This window comes from Camelus ferus, chromosome 1 (assembly GCF_009834535.1).
Source record: "Camelus ferus isolate YT-003-E chromosome 1, BCGSAC_Cfer_1.0, whole genome shotgun sequence".
NCBI lineage: Eukaryota > Metazoa > Chordata > Mammalia > Artiodactyla > Camelidae > Camelus > Camelus ferus.
This window is the reverse complement of record NC_045696.1, coordinates 88,189,058-88,209,870: the sequence shown is the minus strand read 5'-3', so window position 1 is coordinate 88,209,870 and position 20,813 is coordinate 88,189,058. Positions and strand designations below refer to the sequence as shown.

At 38.7% G+C, this 20,813-nt stretch overlaps 1 protein-coding gene across 2 annotated transcripts in view; it reads left to right on the top strand.

Moving 5' to 3' along the window:
* The window catches only part of OTOL1 (otolin 1), a 39,205-nt gene extending 22,422 nt beyond the window's left edge, over positions 1 to 16,783 (top strand). For both annotated transcript variants that reach the window (XM_032485014.1, XM_032485007.1), the window contains exons 2-5: positions 7,372 to 7,722; positions 11,770 to 11,859; positions 14,812 to 14,883; positions 15,538 to 16,783. In XM_032485014.1, coding sequence (XP_032340905.1) covers positions 7,380 to 7,722; positions 11,770 to 11,859; positions 14,812 to 14,883; positions 15,538 to 16,427 — 1,395 coding nt within the window. In that variant the 5' untranslated portion in view covers positions 7,372 to 7,379 and the 3' untranslated portion in view covers positions 16,428 to 16,783. The remainder of the gene's footprint in view (positions 1 to 7,371; positions 7,723 to 11,769; positions 11,860 to 14,811; positions 14,884 to 15,537) is intronic.
* The last annotated feature ends 4,030 nt before the right edge of the window (positions 16,784 to 20,813 follow it).

Sequence of the window (20,813 nt, the reverse complement as noted above, 5' to 3'; positions counted from 1 at the left end):
TCCTGTCATACTCCCTGGATTGAAGACAGAGTGGGAGGAGAAGAGGAGTGACTGGGACAGTGGTGGCCTGCAGAGAGGGAGAAAAAGGTCCATGTTTGCCGATGGACTTCTTTTTGTTTTTAATGGTCTGAGACTTTGAACCCAAGCTAATCCCTCTTCTCTAACTGAAAAATGCTGAGAATATGTTTTTAATTTACTGCACACTTGTTAAGTACAAGAAGCATTTAACTTGGTAGAATGCAATGTTATACTCAAGGTGCTTCATAAAATTGTAAAGGATTCACTTATTTCAACACTCTGGGAGAAAGAGCCTCCCACTGGCTAATGGAAATGATGATGGTTTTGCTGCCTCTATCAAAGGAAGGAATGAGCAAGACTTATCAGAACTGATTACAGCCACCCTGGAATTGCCCGTAAAAAATAAGGTGGGAAATCGGACTCTGTAGTTACAGAGTTTCTCCTCCTTCCTTTTCATGGGGTTATATGTGCAAACAAACTCTAACACTGAGCAGGAGAAGGTCAGCTGGAAGCATCAGGGCAGGAGAAGACAGCTTCTTGGAAATTCTCCCTAATTCACCCTCGTGGGTGCATAGCACTGAGAGCTCAACACCAGGTACCTTAAAAAGGAAAAGAGGATTGTTTGATGAATGCAGCTCTCGAGGAAGAAGGAAGTGGTGGCAGCAACTCTCTCTGCCTGTTTTCTTTTTCCTGACATCCTTATATATTATGCTCTGTTGTGGGACCTTCTTCCTTGGGGTGGACGTGCCTGAAATGAGTATGACGTTAATGGTCCCTCTTGGCTGCTGCTTCTAACTTTCATCTCTACTTCCTTTTACTTGTTTAAATGGGAAAATCCCAGAGGGCTGCTGACATCCTGGGAACAAGCCCCGAAGTCATCCTTCTTGCCTGGGGCTCTAGTGCCTTAGAACACTGCGTCTTTTCCTCCTGTTCCTCAACACAGGGAAGCCCCTCAGGCCAGTTCAGTTCATCTGACTCAAGCTATTATATCTGAAGTTGGGGCTGAGATCTCACTTTACTTGTAAAATCCACTCAGAGAAGCCAGAGATGAATTACTTTGGTCCCAGGGAGACAAAATTTAACAAGCACTATTTCCATGCAAGCATTTCTGTGTCTATGTGCTGCTTAGTGCAAAACTGTCTCTGAAAATTTTGTGTAGTCTGAACTAAAGTATATATATTTTAAACGAAAACCTTGTTGTATGTTTTAGACTAAAACATTGACTAATAACTAAATCTCACCCTGTATTTCTGAAGGAAAATAGTTATTAATCATATTCTTCAGGAATTTTCCACCCAGAGATTCATACTTTGCTTTCTTCTTATCCTCATTTTCTCAAAGTAATGTGTTAAAACCACAATTCTAAGAAACCTCCTCGTGTCAAAATATAAATTCTAATTTAACTAGGTTGAAGATGCACTTCTCAGAGAGAAATTAAAGTAACGGATGTTTTCCAGAATGGGTTGATCTTTTAGCTGTGAATTAATGTCAACACATTGTTGTAAGCCACCCTCATCTCTTATTGCCTGGATGACAGCAGCTCTCATTTGCTTTTACTGCCTGCTGTTTTGTCCCACCTGTAACTATCCTCCACACAACAGCCAGGGTCTCTCCCCTGCTTTAGCTTTTGAAGACTTCTTATAGCTTATTGAAGAAGCCCCCAATCCTTATGATGGTCCACAGCTCCCTACAAAGTGCGTCCCGGGTGACTGTGCCAGTCTCTCACTCCATATAGTCAGGGCCTCCTGACCTTCCTTCTCTCCCTTGTATCAAAGGCACACCCGCTTCCTGGAAATCTCTTCTCCTTGCTCTTCCTGAGACTGGCTCCTCTGATTCGTCAGTGCTATTTCCTGTCACATTAAGTGCTACTTCCTCAGATAGGCTTTCTCTAGACACCTGTTTGAAACAATCTTTCCTTGTCACTCTATCAAATACCCCTATTTGTTTCTTCCATAGCACTTATTACAGTCTGAAATACTGATTTTTTCATGCATTATCTCGTTAAGTTTCATAGCCGTATAAGATGTATCTACTATTATTATCTCCATCTTAGAAAAAAGGAACCAAGACTCTGAGAGGTACAGTAACTTGCTCCCAATCAAACAACTAGTAAATAGAAGATCTGAATCTTGTATTCAAGACTCACTGTCTACAAAGCCAATGGCTTTTAGTACTTATACTAAATTACTTGCTAGTCAGTTACTACATTTCTTTACAATCCATAGTCCTAACCTCAGCATAAAACATACCAGTCATCTTACAAATATACATTGTTTAGTTGGTATAAATACCTAACTTATTTTGAGAAAAGAACTAACCAATCTTCAAAGAATGTCCTCCTAAGCATAGGCACTGTCTTAATGAGAGAGAAGAGTATATCATTAAAAGAAATGTAATGTCTCCTGTATTTAGAATGAAATTTTATGGTATGAACTAATTTTCATACGTTGAAAAAATGTCTGCTGTTATAAAACCATGTCGTAGACTCTCAAGGTTAGAAGGGGCACTCAAGTTTGAAGAATCTTCAAGATCCCTTCTAAGAGCACTTCAACAAGGGGTGGCCCAGCTCCTGCTTAAGAACTTTCAATGGGTGCAACTCCCAGGACTATGGGGGCTAATTGATGAGGGGGAGGAGCACATAGGATGCCTGCTGCTGGGTAGAGGTAAGATGGTGCTGCCTGGAAGCTGCTCAGTCATTATTGTCTCGATGGTAGCAAATACAGTGTTAGGCTAAAGGCTGGAACTGTTGGTAATAGTTAGCTTTTGCTGCCTAATCTTTCCCAAACTCACTCCATGACTTACAAATTATAGTTTGAGTGTCTGTGGTGGATTTAAGATGGCCAAAGATTATTTGACTCTTCTTCCGTTGAGAGATGGGGTCTATGCCCTTTCCCTTGGAGTCTGGCTAGCCTCTGTGACTCCTGTAACTGGTAGAAGTCAGTAAAAGTGTTGTGGTGTCAGTTCTCAGGCACAGCCTAAATAGATTGACAGCTTCCATGTTCTTGGAGCACTCTCTTTGGGAACTGTGATTGAAGAAAACTGATGACTGAAGAAATTTGATTCTTTTGAGACTAGCATGTTAGGGAAACTATTGTCCTTGATGAGCTCAGCATTTTTCTACCTTTACTGAGCCACTGGATTTGTAGTGAAGCCTCTCCAGACCAGCTCATGCACCAGCTGAAAACTTCTGTGTGACCTTAGCTTATGCCTCAGGAAGCAGAAGAGTCACCTAAATAATCTAGGCTTAAATTCCTGACCCATGAAATTATGAGCTATGGTAAATGGTTATTTTAAGTCACTAAGTTTGAGGTGTTTTGTTACACAGCAATAGCTAATTGGAACATGTCTGTGGGATGGGTGAGGGTTGTCTGATCTAGATTTTTGGCCCCAACTGGTCTCACCTGGGCTCGCTTATGTCTCTGTGGATCAGTTGGGGACTTTCATCAAGATTGTGATAGGGTTGGGCATCTTTCTTGGGGCAGCTCTGCCACATATGTCTCACACCCTCCTTCTGTGACCAGCAAGATCGGCCATGCATGTCTTTCTGATGGAAATGTCCAAAGTATAAAAGAGGAGGTGGAAACATACAAGGGCTCTTGAGACCTAGGCTTGGAAATGGCACCCTGTCTCTTCCACCTCGTTCTACTGGCCAAAGTCACATGGCTGAACTCAAAGTCAAGGGAGAGCATAGACCTCATTTCTCTTGTGGGAAACGGTGCAAAACCCATATATCAAAGAGTGTGCGTTCAGGGAAGGGTGGAAAATTAGAGATAATAATGCAGTTTACTACATTTACTTCATTTCAAATTAGCAAACATTTATGCGATACATATTACGCTAGGCACATTGGGGATGTTATGTTAGGTACTAGGAATGAAGCAAAAGAGACCTAACTTTCTGCTCTTGAAATATTTACAAGTCCAGGCAACCTTCAAGATGAGAAAAAGGGCTTTAACTGCATTTAGTTTGATTGGAGACCTCAGCCTCCTTTTAGATCTTTACTTTTAACCCCTCTGTTAAGATTTATGCCTGTTAAACTTCAGACTTAGCATTTGACTTATGTTTGATTGTTTTAGTGACTTAAAATTTGGTCAGAAGCCTTGACTTTCTTGACTCATTGTGGAGGTTTTGTTTGACTAGGTTTTATGTTTTTACACAAACTTGAAGAAATTCCCATTAAAAAGAAATACTGTCTCTGCCCCGTTGGTCAGGTTGCCATCAACTCTTGCTCCATTGTTTTTCAAAGGGCATCATGTTTTCCTTAACTACAAATTCTTGGGGAGCCTCCTCATAGTCTTAAAGTACTGACTACCTTATCCTTTAACATCAGGAAGCAGGAAGTCACGATGCAAGGAAAACATTCATGAGGACAACTCACATCCTCAAAGAGGGACACTGAGCACCTTCCTATATTGGTTAACTCTGCTCATTCCTTTCTGTCGTCCTTTAGCCTCTTGTCAGATGGGCTATGTTCCCCTCTGAAACTTTGTTTGCCCCACACTAATATGTTCCACTGTCAGAGCCAGACTTCTCATCTCTCCTTTTCCTCCTGTCTCCTATTAAGCTCCCATTTCCTGTCTGTGGGAAACCACGTTCTTCCACTGAAGGGCCTAATGTCAAGCTCCTTGAAGGGTCCAACTCAGTTTGTTCTGCAGCATCTCTGATGACTGGTTAATCCCCAGGCAGCACGTCACAGTGCGAGGTGCATGGGCTGACTCTGGAGTCAAATGGATTTAGGTTTTAATCCCCGCTCCACTGCTTAACTAACCCTGTGATCTCGGGCAGGCTACTTAACCTCTCTGTGCCTCAGTTTTATAATACATTATGTGGTTATAGTAAATCTAACCTTGCATGGTTCGGCATGGTTCATGTGTGATATTGTGATGTAATTGCAATAACGATTAGTACCTGCATGCTAGTCTACCACTAAGCTATACCCTCCCTCTGGCTGTCATGTTCTTTAATTTTATTTATTTATTTATTTATTTATTTATTTATTTATTTATTTATTTATTTGAGGGAGGTAATTAGGTTTATTTATTTATTTATTTAGTGGAGGTACTGGGGATTGAACCCAGGACCTCGTGCATGCTAAGCACGTGCTCCACCACTGACCTATATCCTTCCCCTATCATGTTCCTCCCAACAGCTCTCTCTTATTTGCCACCTCAGGAATGGTTTACCAAGGGGCTATCATAACATGTTTCCAGGGTCAGAAATACTTTGTATGCATACAAGAATAACACAGATTTGTTTTAGCAAGGAAAAAAGGATTATTTTCCCATGTGACTTCATTTGTTTAAGAGAACAAAGCAATGTCTTAGAGAATTAATACTCACCATTCTGCAACCTTGAATTATTCTCATAGCAGAGTGGTGAGAAACTTAAGTTACCGATGTTGCACTTTGACTACTTTGCACTTTGGATATTTGCCATATTTGGATGTTTACTGCAACAAGATCCTTAGAGAGGGGGCTGGGTTTTACTTGTCTTTATATTCTATGACCCAGCATCAGACCTGGCACTTCTTAGACACTCAAATAAATATGTGTGGAACAAATGAATGTTTCATTGAATGCAGTTGTATGAACAAATGAAAGCTATATTATTTTATATTTAAACAGAGTATTTCTGTCATCTGACTGATACACAGTAACCCTGTTTGTGTGGTCAGTCTTGCAGGGGTAGAGGGAGTTGAGGTGCGAGATCTGTATTTAGGGGGATGCAACGTAATCACCTGCCCTTCACACTTTCCTCTTAGCTTTTGTTGTTTCTCATCTTTCCTACTAGATTGTCAGCTCCCTGAGGACAGAGGCCATGGGTTAGTATATATTATTAGATGTCACCACATATAATTTCTCAGTGCTTGTGACATTGTCGATATTCAGTAAATATTGACTGAATGGATGAATACGGTAGCAAAGGCAACTTGAAGCAAAGTTAGTGTTTTTGGATCTTTATATGATTTTGGAAATATAGCATCCTTTGTCCCTTCTTGTCTGCTTTGATTTATGTCTGTCTCCTTCATAGCTCTTCCACTGATCCTACCCTTGGATTTATTGTTCTTTAATCTCATCCCTATGAATGCCACATGATTTGTGGGAAAGGATTAAGGATTTAAAATTAAACAGACCTGGATTTAAGTTCTGAATTAATAACTTACTGGTTGTGTGATCTTGAGCAAGGCACGTAACCACTTGGTGCCTGTTTCATCTGTGAAGGTGAGGGATTGTGAGTCATCTACCTGGCAGAGCTGTTTAGAGAACAGATCGGATTGATGAATGTAACACAGCTACTCATAAAAGGGGCCCTATAAATAGTAAGTGTTATTACTTTCCTTATTTCCATTCTCTTTACTCTGTCACTATTTATCCTAATCATTCCTTCCTTTTCCAATCAGAAATCATGCATCTGTTAGCAGATATTATCTGTTAGCAGCCACTGGATTGCTGGGAGTTGCTGGGGAATGGAATACTATGAAGTATCAAACTTTTACTTCTTCGAGAACCTTATATCCCATCACTTTGAACATTGATAAAAGCCTTAATCGGAATAACCACTATTTGCCCCATTAAAATAATACAAAGATAAATGTGAGTTTTCAGAAAACTCAAATTGTAAAGCAAAGAATTGGAGAGTTAAATGACATGTGAAGGCCATAAAGACCTAGCATATATTTAAATTTATGATTTCTTATTCTCTCTCTCTCCCTCCATTTATTACGACAGATTCTAAAAGATTGCCCTCACAACAAGACCATAATCCTGAGTAGATTTAAGGACTATTTACCAGTTTATTTTCTTGAAATAATTGAGTTTGCTGAAATAAACTATTCAGCTCAATATTTTTCATCTCCCTCTAATACAAATGTATTTGATTCCTATAAATCTGAGTGAGGTCAGTTGAGATTTTATACATATTTCTTTCCACTGGGTATATGAGCTATTAAGTCATGTTGCATTTATTATAGATCATGTTTGCTATTTGGCAAGATAATACGAATGACTGAGAACAATATTTTAGTCCATGTAGCACTAGGAAAGCAACCACAAAGGAGAACTGAAGCAGAAAGTTCCTTACGATAAATACTTTGAGTAAATAAAATATTCTATTGTGATTCAAGCATACATTTACATATAAACTACATAAAATCATTTTATATTATGCATACTGTTCATTCTTATGGTTCATTTATGTATGAATCTATGAATCATATATAAGGATATATACTCATATGAATATGTATACAGATATATGTATTTCTTTCATCTGAGTATATATCTGCATCACTTAGTCTTTTCATCTGGTTCTCATGTAATATGTGCACATATTCCCATTGTATCTTTCTTCCAGCCTCAAACATGTGGGTGTTTTCTTGGCTTTGCGTCATTTTAATTATTTTGGCTATTGCTGGTATGGACACAATAGCAAAGACCACCCCGTATACCAGATTTACGAAGAAATCCGAGGGAAAAGAGATGCCAAAGGGCCCAAAGCCGTCCGGTGGGAAGCCTCCGGAAGAAGAACTGCCCTTCACAGAAGTGGCTGAAATGGCAGAACCAAGCCCGGAGCCCTTTGGTGCTGCCACGCTCTTCCCCCTTGAAAACCTCACTCTTGAGACGGCTGATTTCTTCCTGAATTGCTGTGATTGTTGTTCATCCGTACCAGGGCAGAAAGGAGAACATGGAGAGACCGGAAAGCCAGGTATTTGAAAATGCACAAAACCCTGTTTCTCACTGGTACATCCTTAGAGTTGAGAAGTGGTGAACTGGTGATGGAATTGCCCCAGGGGTTCTACATTGTCGTCGGAATAGGACAAGCTGTGTATAACATTGTGACACACTCACATGGGCTCTGTTGCCCAGTGTGGTAGCCATAGCTATGTGTGTGACTATTAATAAATATTAAGATTAAAGGAGATTAAAAAATTCAATTCTTCAGTCACATTAGCCACAGTTCAAGTGCCCAGTAGCCGCGCATGGCCAGTGGCTACCGTATGGGGCAGCGCAGACACAGAGCATTGATATCATTGCAGAAAGTTCTACAGGACGGTGCTGATTAGAGCAGAGACCAGGCCCAACACTGGTTGGCAGGTCTTCCAGTTCCACAGTCTTTTCATTAACGGCTAATGTAGAAAGGGTAAATGAAAATTCTGTGATCTGTTAAGGGTGGGTGCTGACTGATAGATTTTTGGGAGTGCAATTTGTAGTTAGGATAAGAAATGGGAAGTCTGTGAGGTGGAGAATCAAGGCAGGATTCAGTTTGCTTCTCATTGAAATTCTGAGGTAACACTGTATCCTTGCCTAGCAATTTTCTCCATTGAACATCATGGTTAAATATTTCAACATTTCAGATGTCTTTAATGAATACACTCTCACTTTTATTGTAATACATTCCAGTTTTCACATGTCCTGCAGCAGAGAATTCAAGGTAAAAGTGAGATCAGAATGTGAATTTCAAATCCACGCTTCCCTGAAAAAAAAAATTACACGCAAATATTTGTCTTGCTGGAAGAATTTAAAGTTATAAAATCAGGAGTTCTGCATCCTTATTAAGGTTTTTCATTCATTTCATCTCATGGCAGGAACCTTTTGGGAAATGTGATCACTGTTTATGCAGAGGTGAAACTGAAGGGTAAAAGAGTACCAAGATTTCATGGTTGCCAAAACATTTTTGGAAATCTAATGAGACTGAGACAATTATATGCACCAGGATTTCTCTTAGTATCATGTCTGGCTGGCAGGCTGCTTGGGGGTACCGGGAGGCGGTCAAGTAAACAACTGGTTGCTAAATTGTCTTCCAAGGCTGTGGGTCTGGGACATCAGGGCGTTTGTTTTACACGCTGGTGGAGCTAGCTGGGCTGTTCTCAGAGCTCAGCCTCTAATCTAATATTTTTGAAGATGTGCCAAGTTGTTAGCCTGCCTGGGGCGCTCCTATGTCTTAGTCTGACTGGTTCTGCTGTGGAGCAGAGTGTTGGAGACTTCAAAATATCAAGTCTATCATGGTCCTACCTTGAGGAAGCTTCATTCCCTCTCTAAGTCTAAGTTTCCCAAATAGTAAAACGAGAGAAGAATAAAACCAGCTTCATGGAATTGTCAAGAGAGCTGAATGAGATCACACATATGTGGTCTCAGTGTGGTGCCTGGAAGAGGATAAATGCTTAATAAACTGTGTTTGTTTTTCCTGTTGGCTGTAGGAGGAGTCTTTTCCTACCTTATGAGATACTCTGAAGCTGATAGGATCCTGGTTCTGTGGTTCATAGATATTTGGTGTGGCTTTACCAGTGTTTCAAAAGCACTGTTTTAAATTAAAAAGCTAACATAAGAGCAACACTAAACAAACTTGAAAATGCAAATGAACCTGCTCAAACCAAACTATTTAAATTTTTCTTTGTTATTTTTTAGTTTTTGGCCCTATGAACACACACACACATTGCATACATCACATTTGTATTGTAATGTAGAGAATAAATCTAGACTTGAAAAGCCACAAGCCTAATTTTATCGTTTCTAAATAAAAGTGTTTTGAAGTCTGCAGACATTTCTAATAGCTCACAAAGGTGAAATTCCTTTTGAAATTTTATCTCCAGCTTCTCTCATTAGTTCAGTTATAATAATAGCTACCTACTATGTGCCAAGAACTGTTAAGCACTTTTGTTGTTTCTAATTTTAATAGACAATGTCAAAAATGTTACTACATGTCACTGGATGATTTAATTGTGTTTCGGAGAGTTTTAGGTAATTCTAGAGGTTGTACCACCTGAGAGGGTAGAACCTGGAGTCAAACTCCACTTGTGCACCTTTAAGCCGCTGCTCTTCCATGAAGTCCAGCCTGCCAGTATTTACACTGAACTAACCAAGATGTACATCTTGCCTACATGTAAGGGGCAGCCTCCCTGCCCCTGGTGTCCTCGCAGGTGGTTGATGTGTGCTCTGTGTGCCAAGCTGGGCATTGCCCTTTATGATTTCCCTTGTAACAACATCAGGCATTTGGGGATCACGAGGAAGGTGGGACATGCGCAGTGAACTGAAACTGACCATTTTGCTTGCTTCTGCCTCCCCTCCATCCCTTCATTCTCCCTTCTTTTCATCTCTGTTCTCCTTCCTTTTCTAGACAGAGGTTTTGGCTACTTAAGCTTGCCTTCAGCCTTCATCCCCACTGCAAGTCATTTATGAAAGTTTTTCATCCAAACAAACACAGTGTTCTTTCAAAGAGGAAATTCAACAGATTGAATATGATTTTCTCCATTCCATTAGCCTTAATTATAGTAATGAAGACGAAATACTACAATTTAATTGAGTGCACCTATCTATATGGGTAACTTTCAAAGAACCTGGCCATACATTATTCTCATCAGAGGTTGTGAATCAATTCCTATGTTTGAACAGGGCTGGGGTTGCAGGAAGGATAATTATCCTAGGCTTGGGTTTCTGTCTGGCCCAGCCAAGTGGAAAGGACGTGGTCCACTGGGGTGAGCAAGGACCCCTAGTGAGGTCTGAGCCCTGCACCATTTTCCCCTCATCTGCCCCTCAGTCTCCTTTACCCTGATTGCTAGCTCCATCCACAGTGCTCTTCTTTCAGTTTCTTAAAAACACCATGGTCTTTTCTACTCTTATTTTCCCCCAAATAGTCATCTATGTATTTTTTGGACTTAGAAAATTCTAATTTGTTCATTGGGTCTTAGCTTAACACCATTTTTTCTGGGATGTTTCCTCTGATCCCATAAATTATTTATTTTTTCAAAGTTGATATTTTAGATTTTTCCTTTTTTTAAATTGAAGTATAGTTTTTTTAACACCTTTGTTGTGGTATGGTTTCTGTACAGTAAATTACACATATTTCAGATGTGCACTTTGATGAATTTTGATAGAAGTATACATGAATGAAACCACTACCACAATCAAGACAGCTAACATTTCCATCACTCCCCAAGAGGTGCAATTTTTGAATTCCTAATTGAAATACAGTTGATTTACAATTTGTGTTAATTTCACGTGTATAGCTAAATGATTTAGTTATATATATATATATATATATATATATATATATATATATATATATATATATATATATATATATATATATCCTTCTTTTCCATTATAGTTTTTTTTAAACTACAATATATCGGAACAATCAATAGGAACTCCCTCTTTTGCTTTACATCACTAATGACAGTGTGGCCAGTTATATTTACTTGTGTGGTTATTTGTTCGGTGTTTATCATTCATGGATTCTCAGCTCCCTGAGGGAGGGGCCTGCTGGAATGCTGATGGGTGATTTCTGATTCCGAGCAGGATGGTTTGGTGTACAGGAGGCCTCAGCAGTAGTTCCTGAATGAGTACGTTAGTGAAGGTGTGGAAAACTAACAGTGCTAGGGATTGTGGTTTTACTTCCAATTTGAAAGTGTGGTCCACATGAGGTTAAGAGTCAGGTAATCATTTTGTTCTTACTGTTGGACATGGCACTGCTTCTCTGAATCATTTGATCATTGCCATGAATTCAGTGACAAGTACTAATGAGCTCAATTTATCTATTCAGGTAGTTCAAAATTGCAAATCAGACAGAAATGCTGTCCTGAGCACTCTGTTATGATTTATTCTCACTCAGATTGTATCATTAAGATACTGACAGTCATTGGTCTCAATAAAATGACTGCTTTCTTTTTTTCTTTTTTTGGTGTGTGTGTGGGGGAACTAATGAATTTCAAAAGAAAATGTTTCTACCCTGATGTTTTTTGAATCTCATTTCCAGGTCTTAAGGGAAAGGCAGGTGATATGGGGGTCCCAGGGCCACCAGGAGTTATTGGACCCCAGGGTCCAAAAGGTCAGAAAGGAGAGAAAGGTAGGTAATTTTATTCATTTCATGTTAAAACTCAAAGAGATGTTCTGCATTATTTTTAAGAAGAGCACCTTGCTAAGGAAATACCAGATTCTTGCAGGTGGATCAATTTTATTTTTAAATATAAAAACTTGGTAAAGCATATTGTGGGCTATAGTTGATATAAAAATGTTAACTTTATAAATAGCCAATTGAGAAATTTAAAATTTGCCTGGTAATATATCACCACCCCCCCTCCCCCACATACACATATACACAGCAGAGGCTTTCACACATCTTTTCTATTTCTCATAGGCCACCTGACTGACCCAGTAACTGGGAGCCACAGGGCATAGACTCTGAGGAAAGGTCCTTTCCTACATTCTCTTGTTTGAGTTCTTCCTTATGATGCAGATTAATATCACACCAGGTAAAACTAACAGGCAATCCTCTAGATTATTCCATTTGAGCAGATAGCTTACCTGCTAATGAGAATATGACATATCCTCTGGCCACTCTCAAATCAGGGGCAGTGTCAATGATGGGAAGAGAACTGAATTACAATGGAAGAAATTAAGCTTATTCCAGTGACCTTGGACCAGTCACTTTACCTCATCTGGAAATTGAGGGGAATAGATGAGCCATTTATTTATACTCTGTTTACTATCAAAGATTTGTAGGTTTGTGTACTTTCATAGATCTTTTCCAGCTCAGAAAGTCTATATAATTCCATAGATGTATCAGCAAAGAGTGTGTTCTGCTCTAGGAAATCCCTGGTCCTGTAAATGCTTCAAGGTACAGATTCACTGGGACATTTGAAATTCCTCAGTGAATACCACCAGCCTGCAGAAATACCATCTATTCATCAAGTTAAATGTTTTAGCCTCAGTGTCACATGTCAAAAGATCTAGTATCATCGATACATCACCCTCCGCATGGCTCAGGGACTGCCTAACTCATTTCTGATAGAACAGTCAGTGAAGTAATTACTCAAAAAAGATGCTAGGGTGAGAGAGCTACTTCACACTTGTCAGTTAGGCGATTTTCATTCTCGGAAACATTTAATCCTTTTGTGGCTGAATTATGTTAGCAGAAAGCCCTGTGAAATAAAGATGAGTGATGAACCTTCTCAGTGATTTATACATTTTGGAAGTTAGACTTCTGGAAGTAGAAGAAGAAAAAAAAAACAGAGAAGTATTATAAGATAAGGTTCTTAAGAATATGCTTTGATGGAGGATCAAAAAGAGAAATTCATTTAGCCAGTCTCTATAAAGTGGCAATTCTACTTTCCTTTTACTTCCAGACTTAGCTTGGACTCTTGGTTAAAAAAAAAAGACTGAAAGTTAAAAAAAAAAAAAAGAGTCAAATGACTGCACTCTGGCTAATCATTACCTGAGTAAATTCACTCTAAGCAGTAAAATTCTTTAAATGACCAGTGAAAGTTGGTATATGGATATTGACAAGGACCGGGAATAGAATTGATCCTTCACTTCCATTCATACTGGGTTCTCTTCAAAGGCATACAGACGTTTTCCTGATGGCCTGTGGGTTAATTTCCAAATTTAAAATTTTATGTGGAATGATAATGGTGGAGCTAGCTACTTAGAAAACTCTGCTGAGTGGCTTACAGTGGGATTTCTTCAGCTGGTCTTATGAGATTTGGCTGACTCTTCTCATGACTTTTAATTTGACTTAGGATTTCCTTTCCCTGGCAAAAATGAAACAAAAAAAAAGTTAGTTATATTATAAATCATATGGGTGACAAATCAATGCCAACCAGTATTATATGCAGTCATGACTGACTCTGGACAAATTTCTAAACTTCTTCACACCTCAGTTTCTTCTGTGGTAAAAGTGGTGACAAGAATATCTGCTCTACTTTTCTTGATGGGAGATGCTACCAACTATGTAAATGAAAAATGTTCCAATTGATGAGAAGTGCTCTGTTAGGTGAGCCTCCCTGTTATATGAGAGGCTGTTTTAAGATCAAATAAGAATTAGTATTAAATTAAAAATGTTGATTAAATTAAAAATCATGTTAAGAGCTCAGAACATTAATGGTGCAAAGTAAATGTTCAATAAGAGGTAGCTATTGCTATTTCTGTTATTTTTGCTATTCTTACTTACAATTAAAATAAATCTAAAGTGGCTGCACTGTAACAGGATGGGCCTTTAGGCAGGCCCAGTATCGAAGTCCATTTGGTGGCAATATGGCAAATATCTAAAAGCCCGTATATTTTTATTGTTTTCAAAGATGAATTTCCACAGTTTTATAATTTGTCCAAAGAGTATGTGAAAAAATTTCCGAACAAAATGAAAATGAGCATTTCCTGGATGCTCTATGTGTGTCAAGGACAGTATTTTTCTTTTCCTCAGTGGGTTTGTATTATGAATAGTTTGAGGAGGAGGGTATAGCTCAGTGGTAGAGTGTGTGTTTAGCATGCACGAGGTCCTGGTTCAATCCCCAGCACCTCCATTAAAAAATAAACAAATAAATCGAATTACCTCCATCCCCAAAACAAACAAAAATGAATAATTTTAGCTAACTGCAAAACACTGCTCTGTGTGTCAATTTTTATGGTGTTTGGCACTATTTCTCAAGCATTGTTGGGAATATTAAGAAAAAGACGACTTTTTAACTGTCATTCAGAATTCATAATAGAAGAACCATAAACACATACATATATAACACAAGGCAGAATGTCAAGAGTTTTGTGAGAGATCTGAAAAGCTGCAAGAATGCTAAGGGAAACACTGAATTCTCTGCACTAACCCCAAATAGCCTTTACATGGTTAGGCTATAAATAAATAAAATAAAACATTCCTAATGATGCTCAAGAAATTCTTTTTCAGTATTGTTTTACCTTTACCTATTTTGGTAAAGGAAGCACTGGAATGTAACACGGTTGTGAAATGGGTGTTAGTTATGTCGTGGCTAATACAACTGGGGAAAAGTTCATCTTGGTATCATTTTAGGACTAAAAGGAGAACGTGGGGACCAAGGAGCAAGTGGAGTTCCAGGATACCCAGGAAAACCTGGAGAACCAGGTAGGGTATAAAACATATCTATTATGTACAGTCTCGTGTGCAGGATAGCCATTAATTTTCTTCCTTTGTAGTTAAGGTTTTCAGGGAGGTAAGATGGAGATATAAATTACTAATAATTTCCTAATCATTCAGGTTACTGATCAGATGGAGTGTCACTAGCACTGGTATAGGAGTTTGGAGGTGGAAAAATATCTGAGCTCTGCGTCTCACTTTAGCTGTCCTTGGGGAAAAGATGCCCAAATCTTTCTGGGTTGCAGTTTCTGTGCCTGTAAGATTTTAGGTTTAAGTGGACAGTGTGGAGATTTAGGAGAAGGTGGGTTGGGCCAAAATGCGCCGTGTGGTAGACCACAGCCGGCAACTCTAGTTCTCTTACTCTTATCATCTTAAAAGTCTAACAAGCAAAAGCACTAGATATATGAGATGGAAATATAAGCTATGGCTTCTCAGTAGCATTAACTCTTCCCTTTTAGGGAGACAGTAGCTTGATATGAAAGGCTCAGTGTAAGAGTCTTCACGGCACCGCCATTGCTGAGGCCAGAACCAGGTTTCCAGGACCGATCGGGCGCTTTTGTTTCATTTTGTGAGTTCTCTGATAACAGCGTACCACTCAGCCTCTCTGTGAGCCTTAACCATTATTTTAATTTTCCATTTCAGGTGGACTTGGTCCCAAGGGGGAGAGAGGAGGCATTGGACTGGAGGGAGTGAAAGGACAAAAAGGCTCGAAGGGGGACGCATGTGCCAATGGTACCAAAGGAGATAAAGGGGACCGAGGGGCCGTGGGTGCACCAGGCTTGAACGGAGAGCCTGGGGCCAAGGGAGAGAAGGGGGATAAGGGCTACTGTGGAGATTCTGGGGAGAGGGGAGGGAAAGGAGAAAAAGGCGAAGAGGGCAAGAAAGGGGAAAAAGGTAGCAAAGGAGATACTGGAACGGAGGGCAAAAGCGGCCCGCATGGCCCCCCTGGGGCCCGAGGTGATCCCGGGGTTAAAGGAGAAAAGGGAGAGTTAGGTCCGCAGGGTCTTGTGGGACTTACGGGGCCAAAGGGCGAGCTTGGGAGCAAAGGGGCCCGAGGGTCGATTGGGAAGAAGGGCTCTCGGGGCCTCAAGGGCTCCAAGGGGGAGGTGGCCAGAGTCCCACGGTCGGCTTTCAGCGCCACTTTATCCAAGCCTTTCCCTCCTCCCAACGCCCCTATCAGGTTTGACAAGGTTCTCTATAACGAGCAAGGGAATTATAGTCCCGTCACCGGGAAATTTAACTGCAGTATTCCTGGGGCATATGTGTTTTCCTATCACGTCACGGTGAGGGGTCGCCCGGCTCGAATCAGCCTGGTGGCCTGGAATACGAAGCAGTTCAGGTCCAGAGAAACACTCTACGGTCATGAAATAGACCAGGCGTCTCTCCTCATCATCCTGAAATTAAGAGCAGGGGACCAAGTCTGGCTGGAAGTTTCCAAAGATTGGAATGGGGTGTATGTCAGTGCTGAGGATGATAGCATTTTTACCGGATTCCTTTTGTACCCAGAGGAAAATCCTGGAATATCACCGTAAACGTGTGTCTTCAGCACTGTAATTTGGGTTTAGTGGAGTAAGCCAGGTGACAGCGTAGTGCTATTGAAAAAAAATAATTTTCACTATTTTTTTTTCATAATAAGAATAGAACAGAAAAAAATAAGGAAAACTGTATCACCTAGAGTCAATAATTCCTATTTTGAGACATCATCTTTAAAAGTGTTTATATGTATTTGAGAACACGTCTATTAATTTCATAGGTCTTTTTCATTTAGCATTTAATAGCATTTCTCTTGCCCTTTAAATAATAACATTTGTATGCAAAAATATGAATGAGATTCGTAATAAATAAATATATTCCTACTAAATGGTTTCTATATCTCATAAAAATGTGTGTAAATCTTTTCTGTGTGACTGTGAGGCCAAGAGCTGGCATATAATGGGCAGGCATTTCTCAGAAGTTCTATTTTTTATTAAAGTGTAGTTAATTTACAGTGTTAGTTTTAGGTGTACAGCAAAGTGATTCAGTTACATATATATATATATATATATATATATATATATATATAAAACACACATATATATATATATATATATATATATATATATATATATATATATATATATAAAACACACATATATATACGCACGTGTCTTCAGATTCTTTTCCATTACAGCTTATTACAAGAAATTGAATATAGTTCCCTGTGCTATACAGTAAGTCCTTGTTGTTTATCTATTTTATATACAGTAGTGTGTATCTGTTAAGCCCAACTCCTCCCTGTTGGGAGGGTAACCTTCCAACAAAATGGAACTATTCCCATTTTAGTTTAATTCAGGGAGAATACAGAGAAAGAATAATAAGACTAGCTAAAATATCTTTAAAATTAATCAATGTGTCAGAACTGGCACATAAAAAAACCTGTACAATATGGACTTGTGTGTTGGGTAACAGGTAAAAAGAAAATTTATAAAGATAGTGCTTCATCTTAGCAAAGATCCAGCCATTCATCTAATTATTGTGCTAAGAAGAACTGAATGTCCCCGAAAGATTCAAGAGCAAAATTAAATCATCACTGATCTAAAATTTTTACCCTTTCTTCATGAAAGGACATTTAATTTGGATAAATACTTTGGCTTCATTATCATCACCTCTAAAATAATTAATTCTGGTTATTCAGTGATAACACTGCTGGAACAGGTGGCTACTTGGGAATTCACTTGCAATGTGAATATTTAAAACTGTGAATATATAATAACTCAGCGGCCTCATTTTTTTGAGAAAATGAATTTATTGACTCCAAATTGAATTTGGTTTAATGAAGGCATATAGTTATGCAGATTTGCAAATCTTGATGAATCAAATCAGGGAATGAGTGATGGGGAACTTTATGGTCTTGCTCTGCCAGATAAGCAAACTCTGAAAAACATAATTCATTTTTTATCTTCATGTATATATTTAATATATATATTGCGTTCAGAGGAAAACTATTACTGGAAGTTGTTATTATGAACTACTGCAAAAAAAGTGGTTTCTGTGTCAAACAAATATTGGAAATGCTATGTTCTGTATCTCCTTCTTGAAGAGTCATAAAGCATGTTGGTGTAGTCTCTTAACATTCCCACAGGAAAGAAATTTGTTTAATTTTGTTTTATTCAAGGATCCTATGCTTATTTTGAATATAGAACTCATCAAGCAACATCCGGTGGAGCAGCGCTCTGTAAGATGCCAATTTTGGCAATGTTGCTTTAGTTTCTCATGTGAAGATTGCTCAGCAGTCTGGGGTAAAGTTTACTCTTGACATTTCCCCCTTCCTTCAGCAATTCTTCTCTATTTAGATTGTAATGTTACTTTAATTGTTGCCTTGCTTGTATTTGTCAGAGGGAGAGAAGAATTCGCAAGTGATTAAAGTAGTGATACTTGTACTTAGAATTCTCTTTTCCAGTTTGAGGGTGGGATAGTGAAGAGATTCCAGGAACTTAAGAATTTTGGCTCTCTGTGTATATATATATATATATATATATATATATATATATATATATAATTGAAATATAGTTGATTTACAATGTTGTATTAGTTTCTGGTATACAGCATAGTGATTCAGTTATACATGCACATATTTATTCTTTTTCATTATTGGTTATTACAAGCTATTGAATATAGTGTCCTGTGCTATACAGTAGGTCCTCCTTGTTTATCTATTTTGTATATAGCAGTTAGTTTCTGCTAGTTCCAAACTCCTAATTTATCCCTCCCGTCCTTTCTTACAGATACGTATTTTTCTATTTATGCCTTCTCCATCTTTGGGTTGGAAGGATTTGGGGAGGCTGAGACCCAATTAACCTAGGAAGTTGGAAGAGAAACCACATCAAAGGATATGATGTAACAAGCAGCTGGGCAGAGGACCAGTAAGGGAGGAACAATTCACATGGAGGATTTATGATATCAAACAGGGTCTTACATGTATGTTTGTGGTAAACATATAGAAAGTCTGAAGTTAAGAGTTTAGGATTAGGATCCAGGATTGGTGGTTAATTATGAATTTTTCTCAGGGTATACAAACTAAGGAAGTTCTTATCCTTTGGGATGGTTTTGGGAGGTGGCTTCTAGGTTCCTTATGCTGCTTTCTGCTACAAGGGTGGAGAAATGGCACAACAGTTCCCCTTCTTTCAGCTATACTCTCTCATCTTGTTAAAAGCTCCAAAATGAAGAGTGTTAATAATGACAAAACACGCTTCTGAAATTCTCCCGAAACTGCTCCTCCCACAACCTGCCCTAACTTACATAATAACTTTTTTTCTGGAGTTGCTCAGGCCAAAAACCTTGTGTCATTTAATTTTTCCCTTTCACCCTTAAATCCAGTCTGTCAGGAAATCCTTTTAGTGTTTCAGAAAGTATCCAGAATTTCACAACTTTTCACATCTCCATTACCATCACCCTGATCAAACCACCATCATATGGCCTGGATTTTTTTTTTTTTATTGCATAACCTCCAAATTGGATTTCCCTAAGATCCCTAAGGGATTCAGGGCTAAACTACAACCCAACATAATAACTATCTAAATACTTAAAATTTATGAATCACTAACAAAGTTATTTAAAATATGTTCTGTCCTTCCACTTTAATGTATAATTTAATGTTGAAAAAGTTTTAAAAAATTAATGATTTCTATACGACTGACAGTAAGCAAAAATCAAAGATGACTGGATTACTATTGTGTGTGTCTGGTTGCTCTATTAATGGGTAAGTGATATTTGGATGAGCAAAGAAAGACTTTAACTTTTGCATTACTGTGTGTCTATCCTGTAGATGTTTCAGCAAAATATATATTTTCATAATCAAGATTTCCATGTAAGTCATGTTCTATTGACCATTTTTATCAAATCAAACCACTTTTGTTGAATCATTGTATTTTAAAAATTCATTTCAGTTCAGTTTGGAGAAAATTTACTCAGCTGAACTAGTAATAAGTTTTGGAAATGAGCTGTGACTTTTACATATCATGATCAAATATTGTAATTGGGGTTGCATATGATACATCATCACTGTTGTAAACAATATTTCAAAATATTTAAATTTCATCCTATGAACTATGATTACTTATATTGCCATTTTCAGCATCTCTTGAAACAATATTCTAGAATCTAGATCCAGCATGAATTTTCTGTTTGGACCTGTATAAATAGAAATTTAGAGAGGTATGCATTGTTTAATATTTCTAGGCATTAAGTATGTGCCTGTTGCAAACCCTGGGCAGTTTATGAGTATCTCAAGAATGATGAACTGGAATACAAAGAGAAGCAGGAAAAGAATGCTCAGCACAACTGAGACATAATACTTTGCTGTCTATGGCATTTATGCGCTCCAAGAGGAAGTCAATAAGCTAAGTTGTACATCTCTTAATTAGGCACATACATTGCTCAAATCCTCCCCCCACTCCTAGGCAGTGACTATCTCCCATGTGTACAGCTGTGCACCCCCTAGCCTTGATGGCACTGAAAGCTATCACCTTTTGTTTGATGCACATAAGGCAAGAGGTGTGATGAAGAGTCTAAAGGGTCTAAAAGGTAGTAGGCAAAGAAGTACATATTTAAGACTGTAGGACGGGCTGTGCCAGAATTGAGCCTGACTGCTAAGAAAGATACTCAAGGTATTATCATAAATGTACATCTTGTGTATTTGTTTTATGCAGGGCCCTGTCCAACCTGGGGCCCAGGGCAGGGGCTCCTCTTGCTTGGGTCTAAAGGCAGTATTGCCTATTTCTGCCCCTGACTCCTTCAATCAAAGCAATCCTGTTAAAAAGGAAATTGGACTTTTGAAAGATACTTGCACCCCAATGTTCACAGCAGCACTGTTTACAACAGCCAAGACATGGAAGCAACCTAAATGTCCATTGACAGATGACTGGATAAAGAAGTTGTGG